This window comes from Pogona vitticeps, chromosome 12, assembly GCF_051106095.1.
Source record: "Pogona vitticeps strain Pit_001003342236 chromosome 12, PviZW2.1, whole genome shotgun sequence".
NCBI lineage: Eukaryota > Metazoa > Chordata > Lepidosauria > Squamata > Agamidae > Pogona > Pogona vitticeps.
The window spans coordinates 3,834,073-3,852,146 of NC_135794.1; the positions used below are offsets into that span (position 1 = coordinate 3,834,073).

General features: G+C 47.2%; 1 protein-coding gene across 1 annotated transcript; it reads left to right on the forward strand.

The window, feature by feature from the left end:
• The first annotated feature begins 904 nt into the window (after positions 1-904).
• Positions 905-12,710, forward strand: CRABP1 (cellular retinoic acid binding protein 1). Its single transcript, XM_072981909.2, has 4 exons — positions 905-1,183; positions 2,347-2,525; positions 7,961-8,074; positions 12,320-12,710. The coding sequence occupies exons 1-4, from the start codon at positions 913-915 to the stop codon at positions 12,368-12,370; spliced, it is 615 nt and encodes a 204-aa protein (XP_072838010.1). The 5' UTR covers positions 905-912; the 3' UTR covers positions 12,371-12,710.
• The last annotated feature ends 5,364 nt before the right edge of the window (positions 12,711-18,074 follow it).

Consider the following 18,074-nt stretch of genomic DNA (forward strand, 5'->3'; position numbering starts at 1 on the left):
TGATTTGCTCTGGGAGAAACCTGCGCAGTATTTCAGTCACCTCTGGAGTGAGTGCATTTGTTTACCCAGATGTTTTTCTAATTATTACCCTAATTGTTAACACTACCAGTTTTTTTTTTAAATAAAGCAATTAGTTTTCCTAGATTTCACTACTTTTTTTGTTTATTATTTGCTTCTTTCCATTTTATGGCGTTGGTTCTTTGCCAACAGCTTCCCAGTGTGGCGTAGTAGGTAGAGTGGTGGGCTAGGAGTCAGGAGACCCGAGTTCAAATCTTTGTCCGGGCCTGGAAGTTCGCAGGAATGTGGATCGGGGCCAAACCACGCCTGAATATCTCTCACCTCGAAAGCCCTATTCAAGTCTCTATAATTGGGTTCTGACTTGACTGCATGTAACAATAATGTTCTATAAATAAGTATTTCCCCGCTGGACATTTCGCCTTTTTAAAACAGCCCGAGTTGGCAGCCGTCAAAGCATCTTTCAGCATCAGTGGTCCAGGAATGGGGAGGGGGGAGGCTGGGAGAGAGAAGAGGCCCTTTTCTCTGTGGGTGGGGAGGGGTCTTTCTCCCCCCCCCATTTCCCCTAATTTTGACGCTTCCCCTCGACTTGCGAGTCCAGCCTCTCCCAGCTGCGAAGCGAGGACACGGGAGGGGGGGTGTTGTGTGGAAGAGGGGAAAAAGATGGGGGGGGGAGAAAAAGAAATCTCCCTTTTGGGGGAAACCCCAGGCGGTAGCTGGCCCGCCCGTGAATGGCAGGCGACGAGGAATGATGGATGGCCGGGCTGACGCTGGAAATGAAGAAGGACAAGAGAGGGTGGGCTGCGGAGGGGGGGGGGGATGATGATGGATGGGAGGGTGGGTCAGAGGGGCGGCGGGTGGGTGGGGGGGCGAGAGCCGAGCCAGATGGATGGATAGATGGGAAGCTGGAGGGGAGGGGAGGGAAGCAGAAGGAGCGCATCTCTTGGCGAGCTCAGAAGGTGCGCGCACAGCAGAGGCGAGCGGAGCAGCGGTCACAGGCTCGCATCCTTCCTGCTCCTCCTCGGCTCTTCTCGCCTGCGGCTCTCCCCCCCTCCCCAAATTCCGTGCTCGGCCGACCCTCTTCCTCGCCCCCCAGCCATGCCCAATTTCGCCGGCACCTGGAAGATGAAGAGCAGCGAGAATTTTGACGAGCTTCTGAAAGTCTTGGGTAAGGCGCCGCGCGCTGGGCTTCGGGGAGGCGGACGCTTGGATGGCTCAAGGCGCTAGGCAGCATGAAGGGCGGCCACCCCCCTGGTGCGCTTCCATCCCGCTCCGGGGGGAACGTGTGGACGGTCCCCGGGAGCCTCGACTCGGGAATGTCGGGCTGAGCGAGGGAAGCGGCTCTGGGCGCGCTGAGCGCCTTTAGCCGGAGAGGCTGGGCTCCAGGGGCGCATTGATCCCGGGGATTTCCTCGCAGGTAAACCTTAGAAAGGATCCTCGACCTGCCTTTCCTCCTGTGTAAAGCCCTCCGGCGGGACAGCTCTAGGAGTCTCAGGAAGGTGGCGATTTATCTTGGTCTAATTTTTAAGAAAGCATTTCAGGTCGCTCGACATTCTCCCATTGTAATTCCACCTTTAGGTCCTTCTCCTAGGATTTTGCTCGTGTTTTCTTGGCGTTGTGAACCGGCCAAAGTGGCCGGAGGGGCGGAGAGGTAGAAGTTGAGCAAATAAATAAAGGCAATAAAAATATTATTTTATTAGGGTTCATTTACGAAAGATACCATGCCACTTTTTCTTTCGAAAATCAAGCCTGCGAAGGTAAAGGACCAAGCGCATCTGGTTTTGTCATTTCATATGATGAGGGTGATGATTAAATAAAACCAGCCGCTCCTGTACCTGTTTTCTGGATATTAGGCGCACTGAACACAGGGGAGCCCCCTTCATTTTGAAACTGGCCTAAGAGACGTCTCTCCAGCCACGATTTTTGGAAGTATTGTGATTTTTCGCTACCCTCCATACATCATCTGATGGATGAAGTCCCATAAGGGACTAAAAGCTAGCCTTTTTCTATTTGGAAAGAAGTATCACCTACCATGACTTTGGAGCATGTCCAAGAGTTACATGGATTTCCCCCCTCTTTTGATGGCCATCCCAGGGAAACACTTACAGGCTTTCTACAGGTTTGGGTGGTGGGGTGATCAAAAATGAGCCATTTAGCATCTTGTGGAGGTCAAGAAAATGTGCTTCTGGATTACTGTATTTGGGAAGGGGGGGGCTCAATTTAGTAACATCCATGATAGTCCATCCATCTTAAGACCTTTCAGCCCAGGATCTAAGATCATTTAATCTCACCCCCGGCTCAGTTCATGTTGCTTTGCCCGTCCTTGCCCAGGAGTCAACGCCATGCTGAGAAAAGTGGCCGTGGCGGCCGCCTCCAAGCCGCACGTGGAGATCCGCCAAGATGGAGACCAGTTCTACATCAAGACCTCCACCACCGTCCGCACCACGGAGATCAACTTCAAAGTCGGCGAGAGCTTCGAGGAGGAGACGGTGGACGGCCGGAAATGCAGGGTAAGAAAGAGCAAAGCCCGGTTGTTCAGATGGCAGGAGCAAAGGGATCGGGGCCCTCTCAGGCTGGGCTATCCAGCCGCGTCTTCCCCAGGACATTCCGTATGGTGAAGGCTTCCTAGAAAAACATAGTGAACGTGGTTCTTCTAGCTTCTGGAGGAGGAGTAATTTCAAAGATTTGCAGCCCAACCAAGGCCTTGAATCCAATTTAGCATTCCTCCTGAAAGTAAGCCCACTGAATCAAGGGGATTTACACATGTGTTGACTCATTAATTCAGCAGTTGATTTAATGGGTCTCCTCTCTTGGAAAGGATTGTGTGCAAAGCAGGTCGCAGGGCACCTGAAAGATCAATGGCTGTTATTTGAGCTAAATTTTTTGGAGACTCCTATCCACTGTCTGTCGAAGAAATAAACGAAAGTCTGTGGAAGTCGGCACCTTTTTAAAATTAGGCTGCATGACTTTATGGACTTTATCGATGCCATCAAAGTCTGCAAAAAAAAAATTAAAAATGACCTCCAGCAAATTCTTAAGGGTCCGAAACAGAGAGACTGAAACCAAGCTAATGAAAAAACACGCAATTAAACAAAACAATCCCTCAGAATTTTTCTTTCTTTCTTTCTTTCTTACGTCCTCTTTAAATGCAGTTTCGACGTAGGACCGACTTTACAGACATCACTCTTCCTCATTTGGATTCTAGGGCAAATTGAGTCCATTATTTGGGGGAAACACTTCTTTTTCCGATGCACCGCATTGGATGTGTTTGATTTTTTTTTTCCTTTCCTGGGACCCGAGCAATGGGCCAGTATGAAAGTTGGATTTTTTTTTTTCAGTTGCAAACGGACCAACCAGAAAGCCATGGTTTTGGAAGGGGGCCTCCAAGGCCATTGAGTCCAAACCCCTGCTCAATCTCAGAATCCCTATCAAAGCAGATCGGACAGATGGGTGGTCCAATGCTCTCTTGAAGGCCTCCAAGTGCTGGATGAAATTGTTCCAGATTTGGTCATAGTTTCCACCCACCTGCCCAATGTGGCGGTTTCCAGCAAAGGATGATGATGGCAGACACACCCCAAACCCATGCCCCTTGATTCCGCTATCTCTGCTCCGTCCATCACACCCCTGTCTCCTTTTGCTTGCACATCCTTTACCTATCTAGAAATTTTGTTTCTCTGTAGCGTCATGTTGAGAAATATTAAAACAAATAACGGGAAACCACTCACACAGAGGGCTCTTGATCCTCAAAGTTTCTGTTAGTTATCGTCTTCCTCCCTCTTGCTAGAGCTTAGGTAGAGACATTTTTTCCTGTGTTGACTTATAGAACCATAGTTTTGCTTACAAGCATTCAGCAGCTTTACAACCATAAGAAGGGAATCCTGTAGCAATGTCGTCTTGAAGAGGATGTGCTGTTCCAAAGTCCGTCCGACATCAGTGAAGCTTACTTCCAGCTAAACGGATGCACGATGGCTCCTCGCCTCTGGAACCATCTCCCTCCGGAGATTCGCTCGGCCCCTACGCTGGGCATCTTTAAAACCCAATTTAAAACATGGTTGTTCATTCAGGCCTTCCCTCCAGCCAATTTTTGATTTTCTTTTTCTTATTTTCCCTATTTTTTTTATTTTATTGTAGTTGTTTTGTATTATTATGTATTTGTTTGTGTTTTATTGTCTGATTTTATATCGGAAGCCGCCTAGAGCGGTCCGGTGGTCCAGATAGGCGGGGTATAAATCAAATCAAATCAAATCAAATCAAATCAAATCAAATCAAATCAAATCAATCAATCAATCAATCAATCAATCAATCAATCAATCAATCAATCAATACATACATACATACATACATACATACATACATACATACATACATACATACATACATACATACATACATACATACATAAATAAATAAATAAATAAATAAATAAATAAATAAATAAATAAATAAATAAATAAATAAATAAATAAATAAATAAATAAATAAATAAATAAATAAATAAATAAATAAATAAATAGTAGGATGCTGCATATGCTCATCCAGAAATAAGTCCCACCAAAGTCAGTGAATCCCCAGCTGAGTATAGGATCAAGGGAGCAAATGATTAATTTAGCCGGAAAGTAAGCTAAGCTTAGCCTAGATCCTTAGATGTCAACCAACTGCCATCTTTAAAAAATCCTATACTGCAAGACCATGACCTAAAAGTCCATAAAGAAAGACACAGGGCTCTTACAGTGCTTTGCCAACAGGAATACCTCAAATGGCACGTTGGGTAAATCATGACCATAATATGGGGCCACATCCTTCCAGATGGCCAGTGCTGTGTAATGGGCAGAGCGTTGGACCCGGGAGAGGTCAAATCTCTGTTTGGCCATGCCAAGTCTCTGGGGTGTGGAGGCAGCAAGCCATCCCTTCCACATTGCACGTCCCACAAAAACCCTAGGAGGGTTGCCGTAAATCAGAGGCTGTTTCACAGTGCATGCTCCCAACACCCTCACAAGGACGAACTCCCATGCTGTGCGATTATCAATAGTCTGAGTCCAGAGAGGTTAATGAAAAGCAAGTGGTTTTGGGGTTCGGCACAACCCAAAATTTCATATAAGTGCATTCTGGATTTCAAGGGCCAGCCATGATTCTCTTTACTCCCTCAAAGCTCAAATGACTTCCTTTATCTTGACCCAGCATCCACGTTCAACGGGTCTTCAGTCAAATCAGTGAGGATCACAAAATCATGGAATAAGGGCATTGGAAGGGGGGCCTCTAAAGCCATCCAGTCTGACCCCCTGCTCACGGCAGGAATCCAAATCAGAGCAGATCTGAGTGAAAATTCTCCAATTCTCCCTCTGGAAGGCCTCCAGCGTTGGAGGGAGCTGAAAATAGCAGAATTTGGAGCACCGATGCTGGGCGGATGTTTTGGGCCGGGTTGACTTCAGATCCTAAATCCTTTTATGTCCCTCTGGAGAAGAGACAATTCACTGTTCAGCTTTCTAGTCGCTCTTACAGGATGCTTCACGGCACAAATATCGGGGGAGCCTGTGCCCCCCCTTGAATGGATGTGTACCAAAGAATTGGCCGCCTGTTTCCAATACTTATATATAACGTAGGGGGAGAGTCAGAGGGGGTGGGAAAGGGGCTCCACCCTCCAAGCAGCCACCCACAAAACCCCGGCACCAAGGAAGACCGCAGTGCCCAGGAAAGCCCCTATTTCATTTGGAGAGCCACGTTTCCTTTGAACCCATTGTGACGGGGTTTGCCACTAGCGCCCCTTTGGTGGGCCACCCGCCCTTGCCCCACATCTACCCTGAGAGCCTGGGTGGAGCCGCCACTCGGGCGGGGTGGGGTGGGGGCTCCCAGGGAGGCTGGAAGGAGGGAAGCTCAGGCATCTCCTGGGTGGAGACGCGAGACGCAGACGCAGCTGACGGGTCAGGAGGACGTTGCATCAAGAGGTGTTCAGGGAGGGCAGGGATGAAGGCTTGGAGGGAGCGTTCCTCCTCGGGGCCCTGAGAGGGTTCAGTCAAGGAAGAGCAGATCCTGGGGGTTGCATCAGAGGAGCTGGGTGCCATCCTTTGCCCAGCTGGGGAGCAGGATGAGGACCCTCGGGGAGAGCTGGCCAGCAGCAGCTCAGTGGCTAGCGACCAAGGCTGGGGATGAGGAATTTCCATCACCCCGTCTCCCATCTGGCCCTCTCAGCAAAGCTAGTTATCGAGGGTGGTGGATATGGGCAGGCAGCAATACCTAGTGGTCACAGCTGCTCCACCCCACCTCTCAAATTACGAACCAAGACCCACAGACTGCAGGGTGGCTGTGCTTCTTGCAGAAATTGGGAGTCGTTGTCTGATTAGAATAGATTAGAATAGATTAGGATAGAGATGGATGGATGGATGGATGGATGGATGGATGGATGGATGGATGGATGGATGGATGGATGGATGGATGGATGGATGGATAGATAGATAGATAGATAGATAGATAGATAGATAGATAGATAGATAGATGGATAGATGGATAGATAGATAGATAGATAGATAGATAGATAGATAGATAGATAGATAGATAGATAGATAGATAGATAGATAGATAGATAGATAGATAGATAGATAGATAGATAGATAGATAGATAGATAGATAGATAGATAGATAGATAGGGAAACAAAACTTTTCCCATACTTCCCCTTTGGAATGGCAACCAGAGGGAACTTCCGATATTCCAAAAGTTATTTATTAGGAAGCAACAGCCAAGCCTATTCTCTAGCACCAGATGTTACCTAGACCTGCACCCCCTGCAAAGAAGCAGTTCCATGAATGAAAAAGGGAAGATGATGGGAAAACTCCCAAGCACCCATGAAATGCAAGCGAAGCGCATTGCTCAGCCATCTCTCAGCTAAAGGCATGAGGTGACTCCTCTCTTTGCAGAGTTGTTGTTTTTTTCCTTTCCTGGCTCTGACGCAATGCGATGTGGCACTCAATGCATTTTTCATGGTAAAAGCCTTGATTGGATGGTTTCCTGGTCAAGAGAGGCAGCACGTTCAGAAAGATCTGCAGCCTTGCCTAAAAGCAGAAGATGCCCTCTGATTAAGGAGGATCCTCGGTCGACCCAGTTCGGTTTTGCCTAGCCAAGCAGCTTTCTTAAGAGTTTCAGAACAAAATAATAATTCATTGCTTCCATTCTTGTGGTATTCTCTCTTTCAATGCTCCTCAGAGGGCAATTGTGAATAGTTACTTTTGAAATAATGAGAAGTTAGCAAAGTTACATTTCCAAAGTAGCAAAAAGAAGTCATAACAATAGTACTTTTTTGGTAGAATCAGTAACATTTAGTTACTTTCTAAAGGTATTGTTTATAGGCTTTTAAAGAGGAGAGTTATGCTACTCTGTTAGAAAAACAAGATATTTTTCCAAGTGCAGTATCAAAACCGGCCACTAGAGGGAAAAGGAGAGTCACTTCTTGCAATTTTCTGAAACACTGAATGCAAAATTAATAATGTTCATCTTGATGCATCATGTCTACCAATGGCAGCCTCACTAACATATAACGTTCCAGACAAACGGGCTGGAGAAAAAGAGCCCATTCTAAGACAACTGGCTGGATTCACAGTGAACTGAGGAAGAAAACATGGCTCATACTTTGAAATATGTTAGCCCTGTTGTATGATAGCCTGCTCCTACACTGGGAGACTTACTCCATTGTTGCTAGATGGACATTCTGCACATCTCCGTAGAGGATTTATGGAAAGCGGGGGGTGTTTAACATGTACGGATTTGACTTTACCTCCCTGGGCTGCTAAATTTAATTTCTCCTCTTCCCTTCCTGCCTCATCTCGCCCTTTTACTGCCACCATTATCCTTCCGTGTATCCATGGCTGTTAAGCTTGCACAAATGCAATTAAGGCATCTCATTGTGTTTCCCCCCCACTCCTCTCATGGCGTGGGGGGACTGCTTTTCGCTTACAGAGTTTACCCACGTGGGAGACTGAAAATAAGATCCATTGCAAACAGACTCTTCTGGAAGGAGAAGGACCCAAAACATATTGGACGCGAGAGCTGGTGGGCGATGAGCTGATTTTGGTAAGCACTTCTAAAAAAATTTTTTTGGGGGGGTGTTGATCTAAATTGTAAGAATGAACTCCTCTGGGATGGGACCATCGATATAACATTGTTATATTGATGCAGTTATATCTTGCAATTATCTGCATATGGAATCATCTCTAGGCCAGCCTTTAGCCCTACCCCATAGAAAGGTCTTCTGCTAATTGTCAAGTGTTGTCAAGTCTGTTCTGGCTGATGGCGACCCTTTTCAAGGGTTTCTAGGTAGAGAAGATTCAAAAGTGGTTGCCCGTTCCTTTCTTCTCACCATGAGCCCTGATTTTGCACTCCTGTGCTGGATAGCTCAGCGGTTTAGGCATCAGAGGTTGGGGGTTCGGGTCCCCTTTGTGCCCCCTTGGCAAGGGTTAGACTTGATGATCCCTAGGGTCCCTTTCCATCTCTCCAGTTCTGGGTGATGATAATGATGCCTTTGATACAATTGTTGACGTTATTTATATTTTTAACATGCCTGTTTTCCGGGGGGGAAGGTGTGTGTGTGTGTGTGTGTGTGTGTGTGAGAGAGAGAGAGAGAGAGAGAGATTCTGGGATATAAATAATTATATTTATATATAAAACAAGCAAGCCATAGAAAAAGCACATTTTAAATGAACATGTAAAAACAAAAGAGAGAGAGAGCAGCTTTTCTTTCACGAAGGGAATCACGATGGCTTTGAGCTTATTTCAACATTTCCTTCGATTCTTGAGCATCCACGTTTCAAAGCCGGTGCCTCTCACCTTTCGTTTTCAGGATGAAAGCAGATTTTTCGTTTTCAAGGAGAGAAAAGAAAAAAAAGAAAACCAGCCTCCGGCCACATTTTTGCACAGTCCAGAGATCACACCAGTGGGGTGTTTTCCTTTTTCTCTTTCCCCCAAATCAATTATCACCAGAACCAAAGATCAGAACTTTCAGGGAGCTTGAAAGCGAGACTTGGGAGTGTTTTCCTCTCCTGAGAGTCGAGGCGGAGGGGGAAAAGCAAAAGAAGAAATGGAAAAGAATCACACGAGATCCGCTTAATGCCAATGAGCTGCAGGGGCACAGACGAATGAGTGAACATTTTTCTAAAAAGGCATGGCGGAACGGTGAAATTGAACGCGGCAGGCGAGAAGGTCCCGTGTACCGTTTGGGAGCTTACATGTGGCTTTGATCTCTCCCCCCTCCTTCCTTCACTCATCTTAAATAGAACATCGCCCTGGGTCTTGAACGAAGCACCTCAAAGACTAACTGGTCTTCTCTGGCATAAGCTTTCCCGGTCAGCAGGCCGTTTCATCGGCTGCCTCGGTAGGGCCATTCCTCCCCCCCCCCCGAACCTGATGTTGAGCAAGGTTGATTTCCCTTCAAGGAAATTCTAATTTGGTTGCAAGGGGCAATTAGGGTCGCCGTGGTGGTTCTCCTCCGCCCCATCCTTGAACTGCAGGAGATGGAAGGGACCCTAAGGGACCCTAAGGGATCCTCGGGCCCAACCCTTGTCAAGGAGGCCAAGGTGGGGAATCAAACCTCTGGCTCTACAGCCGGAGGTCTCAACCGCTGAGCTGTCCGGCCATTCACCCACCCCATGATTAGCGGTGCCCCTCTGAGCCCACTCCACACCCCGAGCGAAAGGTAAAAAATCAGCGGGAGAGGCTCCTCCTTTCCATTATTGCTGACTCGCTCAGAGTTATTGTGGGGATCCAAAATATGGGCAGGCAATCCTTCACGCAGACCCCCTGGATGACCCCCGAACCACTGCGCCTTCCAGCATTTGTCCTTATTTTAGAAACATGCCTCCCACTTATTTCATAGAATCATAGCATCATGGCGTTGGAAGGGGCCTCTAAGGCCATTGAGTCCAACCCCCTTGCTCAAGGCAAGAATCCAAATCAAAGCAGATCGGACAGAGGATTACCCAATTTTCTCTTGAAGGTCTCCAGCGCTGGAGAGCTCACCACCTCCAAGGTCTTTGCTTCCATTGTCATACTGCTCTAACAGTTGAGAAGTTTCCCCCAGTATACATCCAAATTTGGCTTCTTGTAACTTCAGCCTATTATTATTGTCCTGCACTCTGGGATGATCAAGAACAGATCCTGCCCCTCCTCTGCAGGATTACCTTTCAAGTCTTTGAAGACTATCCTGTCTCCCTTCTGCCTTCTTTTCTCAAGGCTAGACATGCCCAACTCTTCCAGTCTTTCCTCTTTGAAAGAGAACTCAAGGGGGTGAAGAAGCACTACTGTCAAGTAAGAGTAGGACCCCAAACAACCAACACACTTATAAGGACAGGCGCCAAGTAGAAAGGTGAAAACACGTTCTAGGCCTATCAAGACTTGGGTTCCAACACTTTCTTCCAGAGGTTCCTTTTCACACGCTACCCAAACCAGACAAATGTCACAGGCCAGTGACACTCTTTTCTTGTTAGAGCATTCCTCCATTCCTTATTCCCCGCAAAAAGCTCTACAACTTGTGATGCTCCAGATGTGGTTAAATTGCAAATCCCATCCATCGAAACGAGCGCAAGGGGGAAACAATGCCAGAAGCAGACCATCTCTAGGATCTCAAAAGCAACTTTAACAATTATGTTAGAACTGCAGACTTTGAACAGACCCTTTGGATGATCAAGTCCAGCCGTTGCCAAGGAGGCCAAGGTGGGGAATCAAACTCCCAACCTTTGGCTCCTCTGCCAGAGACCTAAACCGCTGAGCTATCCAGCCACTAGCCAGTCAACCTGTTGTGCTTCAAGCATGGTTGTCACGGTGCATCCCTTCCAAACATGCCCTGGAAATTACAAGCACTTCCCACATCCCATTCAGCCAACAATTTTCATTTCCGAATCTTCACACAGTTGGACAGACGCATACAGAAATACAGAAGGGTTATGCACGCCCCCCTTTTTCTCTGATGGTCACTTCTGATTTTGTAAATGAAGGCCATTTGACACCTCAATAGTACTGAGATATAGATTCCAAAGATTTCGATTCTCTTTTTTGTTTTGTTTTTGGACAAGTCATAGGAAAGGGTGGCGGAAGGGTTCCAGAGCCAGAGAGAGAGGACATGCCATCTGGGGTGGGGAGCTTGCCATAAGAAATACAGGAAAGGGGTCTAGAACACCCTGGAGAAGAACAAGAATCATGGAGAGGAAAAGGGGAAAGAATTTCCTGCAGAAATCTGTTAATACTCCTCAATATCTTAAATGCCGGAAGGTGAGAAATAGGTCACTGCCATAGAAAAGGCCCAAAGGAGACTTAAGAAAAATTTCCACAAGGAAAAAAGATCATTTGGAGATTAAGAGCAATGTGGCAGAAAGCTCAAACTCTAGATGGAGGAGTGATGTTTTTGGTATGAAAAGGGAACATATCAGGCGTGCCAGTTAAGCTTGTGTGATAACGAGGCTCAGCAGGATGTGGTTAATCCTGGGCACAAGACTTCCAGAAAGTTTGGGCAAAGCCTATGAGAATCTGGCTCTCACTGCGGGTGGTCAGAAGTGTGCAAAAAAAAAAAAATTAAGACAATCGTCGTGGCGTGAGCATAACAGGGCCCCAGAGTTAAGCTTCCACACCTGATCCAAATCTTAATGGAGTTGTTCATATGGAAGACGAAGTCTGGAAGGAAGCCAGCCGAGAAAGGGGTGGGGTATCCTTATTTCTCACTGGCTGAGTAAATGGATGCAGAAGTTTGGGAAGTTTTTTTTAAGAAGCATGTCACTCTCACACTTGTTGAGAAAGTATTGTGTTGTCGTTCCATGTCAGTGTTAAAACTGTAAGTTGGGAGTACCGCATCTTGCCTTCCTCCATGGTCTTTTACACACAACAGAGATTTGTAATCATCACCGTAATCTTAAAACTGGCACGGGGGGGGGGGGAATCGAACTCCCAAACTATGGCTTCGAAGCCAAAGACCTAACCCACTGAGCTCTTTGTAGGAGAGGGGTAAATCCCACCCAGAATGGCTTCTTTAATTGCCCTTTAAAAGTAAGGAGGCAAAGTGTTGGTTGGGCAAGATCCTGGCACTCAGCCTCCCAGTTTGGTTTGAGAGCAAAAGTCAAAAAGAACCGATTTGGGAAAATAAAATGAGTTAAAAGAGGAGGCGAGCGTGCTTAAGTTCCCAAGTGATGATGGTGGCTGTAAAAGCAGCTCCCTTTTAAAGAAATTGGCATTTTGTCCCCTTTGCATGACCAACATTGGCTACGTGAAGTATAAAGAACCTTGCATTGATTTTTTTCTGCTGTGCGTTTTCTCCCTTTTCCTGCTTCTCTCCAGACTTTTGCTGCGGATGATGTGGTGTGCACAAGGATTTACGTAAGAGAGTGAGAAACGCCGGCCGCTCTTGCACGGATGTGAGAAGACGAGGATGGGTTAAGCAGCAGATGTTGTGAAGAAGCCTGTATAGTAAACATCCATCGTGTGGAGCCTTAAGGGCAGCTTCGTACGTGACCGTACATGTCATCTCGAATCCCAGCTGACCGGCTTCATGCCACAGGCCGTTTTCCTTTGATTACAAACCGTGGTCCCATTAGAATTGTGCTTGTGTGTACGTATGTGTGTGTGTGTGTCTTCCCTTCATCCCCTTCGTTTACTTTGTATTTTGTAGTTCTAAATTTGTACGATTTCAGCAGCGATTAAATTTATTGGATATAACTCCCCAATGCTATTCAAACAGCTTCCTCTTCTTCTTTTATGCTTAGAAGAGTTCTGTCCTCTGGCAGACAGTGTGACCCAGGGGTTAGAGTAAGTGTCCCGAAGCTGAAATCCACCTTAGGCCCTTTCGCTTGTTAAAAGTTTTGAGAAAGGCAGAGACAGACCTCAAAAACAACTGCTCATAAAGAAGGAAATCCTTATTTATTTGGTCACTCATTTATTTAAAATATTTCTACCTTACTTTTTCGGCTTAAAAGGACTCAAGATGGGTACAAGATCCCCCAAAAGGCCGAATGGTACGTATTCCTTGCTATCAAATGCTTCTCTCCCATTGTTCACCAGAAGACTGCGGGGACAGATGATAGCACTTTTCAAATATAGTTGAAAAGTCATCCTACAGAGGAGGGGCAGGACGTATTCTCAATCATTCCAGAGTACAGGACACATAATCATGGGCTCCAAGCGACCGGAAGCCAGATTTAGCTTGAATATCCAGGGAAAAAAATTCTCAACTGTTGGAGCAGTATGACAATGGAACCAAAGCAGACCTTGGGAGGTAGTGAATGCTCCAACGCTGGAGGCCTTCAAGAGAAAACTGGACAATCCTCTTGTCAGATCTGCTTTGATCTAGAGTCCTGCCTTGAGCAGGGGATTGGACCCGATGGCCTTTTAGAGGCCCCTTCCATGATTCTATGACCCTATTCTTAAGATCCTTAGTAGGAAGGCTATATACAGATGGCTATTGAGGGTGGGGGGAATCAGGGAGAGGTTCTGCTTAACTCTTTCAACAAAGGGAAGCCCATCTTCCATGGATATTTCCCATTTAAAACAGGACCACAAGCTTGGGGAGCTTTAAAAGGGGATTTAGATAAGCTGGCATTCATTAGAGTTATAGCGCATTTCCGGTACTGAGGACAATAGATCTCTCAACATGATTTGCTGGGGAACAGAAGAAAGAGGAGGTGGGGGGTTGTCCTTCACTCATGTCCTACTTAATGGCTTTTCCATGAGCATCTGGTTCGCCATTTCTGGAACCTTAGTAGGCTAGACAGATCTTTGGTCTGATCTGAGGTGGCCCTAAGTCATGTCTGTAACATGCCCTCCGCTTTGAGGACCACAAAGAGGAATTTGCAAAGCCTTAACCCTTCCACCTCCTGTCTGCTCTGTGGCCACCCTTGTTGCCAAACATACCTTCAGGGCTCACTGATGCTTGTAGAGCTTCTCCCAATGTACATGGGGCACCATTTCTTTTTTTAAACCCCAGGAAGTGGCAGGGGCCAACGGGCCAACGGTGGAACTCCCAAGGGACATGCGCCAAACACATGCGTTCAGGGCCAGCCAACGCTGCCCCCTTACCTATTATTCTTCCCACGCAAGGAGGGGAGGTCATCTGAACCTACGGACTTTTCCCAAAGGAGCGTTCATCACACCTTGTGACAGCAAGTGGCGCTAATGACATGCATGCTGTACTTGCTCTCAACAAACTGCTTCTCTGGATGACAACACCTGGAATTCCCCGGCAGTGTTCTTGACCCATCGTTAAAGGCATTCGGTATTGAAAGGCACGGCTGGAAATCCTGGGGTCCCTACGGCCGACAATTCTCTCCCCACACCCAACCCTGCTGCCTAGCAGATTACAGCGCCACGTCTAAATCTTAAGAGCATTTGAGGACAACGCGCAAGGCTTACTGGGCTCAGCCCTGCGCTGGTCAGGGAAGCTGCCGATGCAGACGCTTTCTCGCCGCGACGTTTTGCTTCCAGGCTGAACACAGAAAAGAGAGACCTTTTTCATGAATTAATGATCATCGAGCCAAGCTTCATCTCTGCCTCCTCGCCTTTGGTTTGCTTTCCGAGCACCAGATTTAAAAAGCAAGAGTCATTTCTGGGTTGCCCCACTTCAGACCAGAACACACCTCCCAACGTAAAAACATTTAACCCTCCACACAGAAAACCACGACGGAAATGAACGCGAGGATCTCCAGAATCTTAACTGGTTTGTGTCCGATCGGCCAACAAGGAACTTGCTTCGCTTCTCACGGGCCAAGAGAAATACTTGGGCTTCCACTACCAGCTGCCCGGGGACAGGAAAGCTGCACATAGCCACCCGAGGCCTTGCCCAGGAAATCAAGGGGTGCTTGAAGGCTGCATCATCTGCATCCCACGAAGAGCTTGGGAAGTTGGAGGACATCAAGGTCATCTCCAGGACCAGTTTCCATCATCCCTTCCCAATTTCGTTTAGAGCAGATGTTCTTAGAGGGTCAGCCTGAAGGCATCGCTCCATTAGAGGAAATGTATTCAGGCTCACCAGGTCCGTGGCCAGCCCATTCCTTCTTGCCTCCTTACCCGAGGCAGAGGGTCATGATGACGCATGTATTAATAATAATAGAGTCCAGCCCCGGTCACTGAGGCCCAGCGTGGGAATCGAATGCCCAACTTCTGGCTCCGCAGCCAGAGATCTAAACCAATGAGCTATCCAGCAGTTCAGCAATAATCCTCTTAGAAATGCCAAACTGGAAGGGACCCTATAGATCATCAAATCCAGCCCATCAAGGAGGAACAACTGGGGGAAATCACACTCCCAACCTCTGGCTCGGCAGCCGGGGACCTAAAAACCAGTTGAGCTATATTTTCTCTTGCTCAACTCCTGAACTCACGCTTGGTGAATGCAAGATGTGTTGTTGGAGGGAATAAATATGGAAGAATAATCCTACACCGTTTTGAAACTAATCACAGGGAGAAGCAGTAACCACTAGGAAAATTTCCAATGGAGGCCACGGGAATGCATTTTCCCTACTCAACTGTGTTGTGAATAGAAGGGATGAGCTGAGGAAGGGTCTGATCTTTATGAATAGATCTGTGCTTTCTTGCCTGCCTATCTCTGCGTATTCACACCCACTGGGGTTCTATCTATTATGGGCTGTAGGGGCTTCTGCTCTACCAACCACAAGGACTGCAACCTTTTCTTTCAACCGCCGAGACGCAACGTATTTCACACTGGAACATTTCTGGGCATTTGTACATTAAATAAAATTTCCTCCTTCCACAGATCCCTATTTAGCTGGCCACAACACATGAGGTTTCAGAGACATCAGAAATCGGGGCCTCGGGATAAAAGCTTGGGAACAGTTTCCTCGAACGATTGCTTTGAAGCTCCCCTTTGAATAGAAATTTCTGCACGGCTCCCTAAATGGTTTGACATTTTCTCTTGTTAGAGCAGACTGCGGCTTCATCTACTTTTGACCCCCATTCTTTATGAAGAGGGAAGCTCTTCCCGACTAATTTCAGACAATGTTGCATGCTAAATGCTCACAACGGACGCACTGGCCTGTTAAATTAAGCTTGCCTTCATTCAGAGTATGTTAATTTGATGAATACTCTGGACTGAGCAATTATCATTTTTCGGTTTGTTTCGCTTTGCTTAGCCCCCAAAGCTTGTCATTAGGATGCCAGCCTAATTAGGGGGGCCACTTAGCCAAATTTGGTACTGTTTTGTCTCGTGTGCGAATTAAAAGAAAAAAACAAGCAAGGCTATGTTGGAAAACACACACCGAACTGGTGGAAAAAAGAAACAGAGAAGATTTGGAATTGTGTCCAGAGCTACCAAAACGTAGAAACCGGTTGATCAGATTTAGGGAAGCCGGAGAGCATCTTCAGTCTCTTAAACACGACAGGAATGGACTGGCACACAGAAGCATCCACGAGAAATGTGGCTTCCCTACGGGATGAAGTCACGAAGGCCGGGCATCCATTACAATCCTTTGTCGTCCTGCCTCCAGGTCTTTGTTAGGACAGACCATCCGTGTGACCCCCTTCGTCAACCAGCGAGCTCAGTTTTACGCTCAACAAGAGCGGGAACTTGTAGATTCCCTGGCTTTTTCCGGTCTCCCATCTAATGCCTTTTTTTCTCTCCTTTTAAATGATGCTCTTGAACCTGCTCCGGAAACCACTCATTGTCCCATGCTGCTGGTAGGACGAAGAGGCACTTGTTGAGGGCAGGCACATGGTTTCCAGAGTGGAATAAGAGGAAAACCACCTCATTCTTGCCATGTTCTGGAAATAGGCTGTCAATTAATTGAGATGTCTGCTGATATTACTAAGGCTAGGTGGTAAGAAATGGTGTGAAACCAACATACAGGGGAGAAAAATGATCACAAATAGTATAAGGCATTAGCAGCTCTTACAGTTTTGGCATGGACTCCTCATTTCCCAAAGGTGGAGGTCGAAGAGTCTGCAGCAGGCAGGCTGTGCTGTCTTGATCATGACGAGGAGCCAGGAGTACTGCTTAGTCTGCTCAGGTAAGCAGGTAAGAGTCAAACCAGGAGTGCAGGAGTTTAATGAAGAGCTGCTGGGTGGCTCAGTGGTTTAGGTTCTCTGGCTGAAGAGCCAGAGAGGCTGGGAGTTCAATTCCCCCACTGCGCCTCCTTGACAGGGGCTGGACTGGATTATCCATCGGGTCCCTTCCAGCTCTGCAATTCCAGGACATCATATTATAGAAGAGTGGATCCTCAGATGGGTGCTCCATCGACCTGGAACCCAGCATTCCTTTCATTTCTCCAATTTACTGACACACACCCGGCCTCGTCTGATCTGGGCAGCAGAGCAGAGTCTAATTCATACTTGGACAGAAGAGCCGACGGGTCAACAGCAGGGATCTCCGAGTAAAGCTAGGACAGCAATTCTGCCGGAGAACCTAAAGAGCTCTCACCCGTCAGAGCCCGCCTCGTATTGGGCTGGACAGTTCAACGGTTTGACTCGGCATGCAGTGCTTTGTACACGTTGCTTGTGTAGACCAACGGCACTGGAGAGCACGAAGCCTTTGGTGCACAACGAAGGCTGGCCACTTGGGGGATTCAGCCACAGAGGATGGCATCAGGCCCACAGAGCTTCTGACGGGCAGACTGTTGGTCAAGCCTTCGGGGCCCTTGGCCCAACATTTCTAAGGCTTTTCGCTATTTCTCTTTGTGCTGCCTCTCTTCTCTGCCCTGTGCTGCTCAATGGTTAGGTAGCCCCTTGTGGGTAGGTATACCCTTACCTTTTAGGGTGTACAAAAAATTATAATAAAAAAAGGAGCAGGCCAAACATTGGTTATCAATGCCTTTCTTCCAGGTCAATCCACTTCTTATGGAAGATCATACCACTTTAAAAAAAAGGGAACAGAAGACATTGCCCAGAGAGGCATAGCTGAAAACGCACTCAAGAAGGTACATACTGCCGTAATTATGTAGTATGTACAATTATGAAACATGTTTCTGGGAAGGAGAAAGGGATGGTTGATAAAAGCCTGAGCCTTCTCTCCTCTGCGCCTTCTCTCCTAGCTTTTGGGAGCCCTCTGCTGACAATGGGCAAACAGAGAAAAGGCATCGCCCGCTTCCCTGCT